We start from the raw sequence: 5,306 nt of genomic DNA on the forward strand, positions 1-5,306 counted from the left end.
TTACAGTACAGATGTTCACATGGTGCCAGTATATAATAGACGAAGCACAATTAATCAGTTCTTTTATTTCCGATTAAAGAGGCACTCGTAATACATTATGCAGCAGTAAAGAAGTTTGTGGAGTAATGGTCTCTGCAGGATATTAAGCACAGTATTAACCTGAAACAAATGGAAACAAGAACGGCTGAAACGGCTGAGTCAGCACACGGCGATAATCGGTGGGAGAGAAACAGGTGGACACTGTCTGCTGGTTAGCGATTTATGTATACCCACTATGTGTGTGTTTGTGTTTGTGTGTGTGTGTGTGTACATGTGTGCGGGTTTGAGGCTGTGTCGGTGAGTGTGTGTTTATAGGTGTGTGTATGCCTGTGTCTTCGCATGTGTATCAGTGGAGGTGTGTGTGTGTGTGTGTGTGTGTGTGTGTGTGTGTGTGTGTGTGTGTGTGTGTGTGTGTGTGTAGTATTTTAAGTACCCCATGGTGTATAAAAGGGCCCTGAGAGGACGCTTGACAGTCACATAAGTCCAATAGACTGCAGACATGCTCAGGTTCCTACTTTTGACGTCCCTCGCAGCCCTGGGTAAGTAGCTCCAACCCTGCTTCACCAGGTGTTCATTCATTCCACCATCCATTCACAATGCGTGAAATACATAGAATATTCAACTGCAATTATACATGGCTTTGATTAATCGATTCCTTGACTGATTGAAAGGCAAGAAAATCTTGCATTGAGTCTGAGTGTTTCGCCCCTAAGGACAATTAGAGTAAGATATGATACAGATTGCAGACGACTAATTAACTTGTTGCATGGTTCACACTACGGGCTACTTAATGTGACCGAGTGGTGAAGGAAACGCTGACAAACAGCCAGGCAAACTCTACACATGAGCCAAGAGCCTCGTTCCATTTGCTCCATTTCCAGACAATTGATTTACAGGACTTTGATGAATAAAAAATTTGAGATAATCACAATCTGACAAATTTCTCTGGTATATTTAGATCGATTTTCTATTTAGAATTTATGTATTCCATTGATGGCAAATTTTCCATGCACCATATAATTGACCATTGCCTTATTTTATATTCCTCCTTTATCCTAAAAGTTTTCCTTTTGCTGCCTTCCTAGAGACTTGCTGAAATTTGCCTAATGCAAATCTTATATCAATTAATGATGAGACAAAGACATTAGCATACGACGTGGCAGCCCAGACTGCTAACTATCTCCATCTCCCAGTGCTGGCTGAGCTGGAGCCCCAGCCCAGGTATCTGGAGGACAGTGTGGAGGGCCGTGTCGTGGGCGGTGAGGTGGCTAGGGCTCATTCCTGGCCCTGGCAGGTAGGCTATGCTATATGCTTTCATATTTACACTTTGCAGTTGTATGGAGACAAACAAAAACCTTGTTATTTCTACCTTATTTTTAGATGTCCCTAACTGCAGTCGACATTCTCTTGCAACCTTCCCCCATGTAGGGTGTGTGTGTGTGTGTGTGTGTGTGTGTGTGTGTGTGTCTGTGTGTGTGTGCGCGTGTGTGTGTGTATGTGTATGTGTGTATGTGTGTGGGATAAATGTCGGTTCTTCAGCTCAACCCTGAGGCAACTTTTCAAAGGAAAAAACTTGTTTTGGCTGCCTAGTCTGCATTCAGTCAACGCACTTATATCCTCAGTTATTCCTAAATACATTTTAAACCTTGCTCCTCTTCTTATTATTCCTAAATCTCTCTTAAACAGATCTCAGGGTTGCATAAAACATGTAGCCTACATTACCTACCTCAAGCCAAATAACATGACATTTTCCTGTGAATGAGTTATGCACGTAAACCAGTTTGGCAACAGCTGCTTGTGCTATTTATGAAATACTTTCCATTGACTCAAAATACAAAGGTAGAATCTTTGCAAATGTCCTCCTATCTATTCATGGCAAAATTAGTAATGGATGTTTTAACGGAAATACCTGTGCACCCGTCAGCATAAGCTGCCTGTTATTAATAATCCGATTTTAAGATTTATAACTGTTTGTGTTTTAATCCTAATGCGATGTGTTGGCGTTTTCTTCTTTGTTGGTGTGTTTGTGTGGCTGTTTAAGATCTCCCTCCAATACAAGTCTGGAAGCTCCTTCTACCACACCTGTGGAGGTACCCTGATCAGGAAGGGATGGGTCATGACTGCCGCCCACTGTGTGGACAGGTGAGAGTGAAACACAAGCAGACAGCAGCAGATGACCCAGCAGGGCACACGCACGCACACCCATACAGAAACATAATATACAGGACTGTTTGACCCAACACTCGCCAGTTACATACACGCACACACACACGCACACACACACAGAAACCCACTCTCCCAAAAATGAACCCTGACCTGCAGTACGAGTTATATCCTATAACCTATAACTAACATGTTTTGTCCTTTTACAAAGTTCCCGTACATGGCGCGTGGTGCTGGGGGACCACAACATCAACGTGCATGAGGGCAGCGAGCAGTACATGAGTGTCAGCCGGGTCCACATCCACCCCAACTGGAACTCCAACAGCGTCGCCGGAGGGTGGGTCCGCTCTGCAGTTTGAGGACATGCATGGGAATGTGCAATTACTTCCTGAGATAAAGAAGTCACAATGACAAAGAGAGCAACCTTGTTTTTAGGAATTTATATATTTTCTAATTTCGAAGGATTTTTAAAGGCCACAGACTTTCCAGTCTCAGTTTGACTAACTAAAGCATATACTGTATTTTAGGCTGAACAACACGAGTAACAACACTCCACTGTCACAGTGGATGAATAACACAGGTTATTTTAACTGCTATATTTATTGGTTGAAGGAGGTGTTAACATCACTAAGGTGCTATGCACACGTTTTATTTTTGTGTCACCCTTTTGAGATCTCAGCACACACACAGAGTTACACATAAAACAAATGTTTCATACTTATCTGCCTAATTTTTAGCTGGGACATCGCCCTTCTGCGTCTGACCTCTGACGCTGTTCTGAACAACAACGTCCAGCTGGGCTCTCTGCCCCCTACTGGCCAGATTCTGCCTAACAGAAACCCCTGCTACATCACCGGATGGGGACGCACCAAGAGTGAGTCGCAAACACACACACACACACACACACACACACACACACACACACACACACACACACACACACACACACACACACACACACACACACACACACACACACACACACACACACACACACACACACACACACACGCACACACACACACACACACACTCAACCATTGAAAGATTAAGCAATCTCCTTTAATCTTCAAATACCCCACAATTATTAAAAACTAATTTAGACAAAACTGTTCTTCCTATACCTTCCCCACTCATGCCTCCTCTTCTAATAAACTACTTATCCCCACACCATCATTCCCCTGTGTGTCCCGCCAGCCGGAGGCCAGATTTCCGCCGAGCTGAAGCAGGCTACCCTGCCCTCTGTCGACCACAGGACTTGCACCAGCTCCTCATGGTGGGGAAGCACCGTCAAGGAGTCCATGGTCTGCGCTGGAGGTGCCAGCGAGTCTGGTTGCCAGGTGAATAGGCGCCGATATTCCGCCCCCCAACTTTGTCCATCCTTCAAAGGCACCGGACATACCATTGAGTCAATTGTACAAGGATTGATGATGGCGATGAACACGTCATTTTGAGGGGAAACCCAGGTTGGGGTGCATGAGGATATTAAGCGTTGGCCATCATTAGTGGAGGCACCACACATCGACCAGGGTGGTGCTCTGGTCACACATGAACCCCTGATGTTAATGTAGGGACCACAGCTGTGTAGATGTATTATTAATGAAGTCATCAGATGATCAGGAACTCGTGATCCACAATTTTCCACATTCTGTCCATTGATGCTAGCTTGGTCGATTTGCAGCGTGTTTGGGCGTGCGAGTGTGAGACTGGAGTCATTGCTCATGGGTATGTTGGGGGTTCTGTGTTCTGTGTTTCCAGGGTGACTCTGGTGGACCTCTGAACTGCAGCGTTGGGGGCCGCTGGGTGGTCCACGGTGTGACCAGCTTTGTGTCTTCTGCTGGATGCAACGCCATCAGGAAGCCCACCGTCTTCACCCGCGTCTCCTCCTATATCGGTTGGATGAATGGGGTCAGTATCGGGAGATTTTATATGCATGCATTATTTCATCTCATGGGCTTGATTCATAGCACATTTTGAGCACATTTTATTTTTTCCATAAATAATTGGTGTTATTTTGTTAATAAAATAATGTCATTTAAAGAGTACACACTGATTATATACGTTACTCGATTCATACTCATGCACTATGTACTAATATGTCGTTTTTGGGTGAGCAATTGGTGTGCTTCCTTTATATTTTTTTATAATATGTTTATATTAACCATAAATGTTCTGCCCATTTGCAGATCATGGGTTAAAGCTCAAGAGGACCTCCATGCATTCTCTGAAAATGTATCCTTATGTGAATAAACTGTATAATTCAACTCCCTTTTTTTTGTATCATTCTTATTATCATTATTTCACTGCTATGTATGATTTTGGCTCTGATTATAAGCATACATTAGTACATGTCATTTTGGGGGAAAGAAATGGTATGAGACATAAGGGGACTTCCTTTTAATCAATAGCTTTAACATAGACCTATTACACAAATCTTACAAAGAAGTGGATTCACTTTGGAGTACATACGCAGCTTTGCTGAAGCTGTATGTGCTGACTGTGTCACCACAATCAATTACTTCAATACTATCATTCATCAAATGATTAAGATGAAAAATATGCACAAATCAAAACCCCAGTATGGGAAGACAAGCATATAGAGCCAACGTTTCAGACCAGCTAAAGCCTGCAGTCAAGCAATCACTAACGACAGCTCTGGAGAGCATGGCTCTCTTGCAGGGCTGCGACGCTTTATAACCCTCTGAGATTGTCGGGTTGAGCAAGGTCAGAGACGATGTGTGTCATGAGGAAATTACTCTGAAGGATCCTAGCAACAGATTCTTACTCTCACTGTGTCATATCTTCCACGTGTAAGCCCAAAAAAATGTAATTGAATGATGATCTTAAGGCAAAGAAATTTGTTAGAATGGCTTTAGGGATCAGAAGGAATCAGTAGTTGACATTTATTCAATTGATCTGTTTTTACCATTGAGTGTGTCTATTATGTTTTCTTAAGTATTCAGAGGTTGACAATTTTTAATGGGGTTACCGGCATGGGACCGGCTGTTATTTTAGGGAGCCACAGTGGAGTGGTTGGGCGGGGGAGAGGTTCCTGTGGAGATAAGTAGGAGTGACCTTTTTGGCCCAAGGGCACAGCCAGTGCC

The 5,306-nt window shown here is 43.6% G+C and overlaps 1 protein-coding gene across 1 annotated transcript; it reads left to right on the top strand.

The window, feature by feature from the left end:
• Positions 1-443: 443 nt before the first annotated feature.
• LOC115557723 (elastase-1) lies at positions 444-4,466 on the top strand. The gene is made up of 8 exons (XM_030375787.1): positions 444-578; positions 1,233-1,333; positions 2,081-2,181; positions 2,414-2,539; positions 2,940-3,076; positions 3,400-3,542; positions 3,961-4,110; positions 4,389-4,466. Exons 1-8 carry the CDS (start codon positions 539-541, stop codon positions 4,398-4,400), a joined length of 810 nt encoding a protein of 269 aa, XP_030231647.1. The 5' UTR covers positions 444-538; the 3' UTR covers positions 4,401-4,466.
• Positions 4,467-5,306: the final 840 nt, after the last annotated feature.

This window comes from Gadus morhua, chromosome 13, assembly GCF_902167405.1.
Source record: "Gadus morhua chromosome 13, gadMor3.0, whole genome shotgun sequence".
NCBI lineage: Eukaryota > Metazoa > Chordata > Actinopteri > Gadiformes > Gadidae > Gadus > Gadus morhua.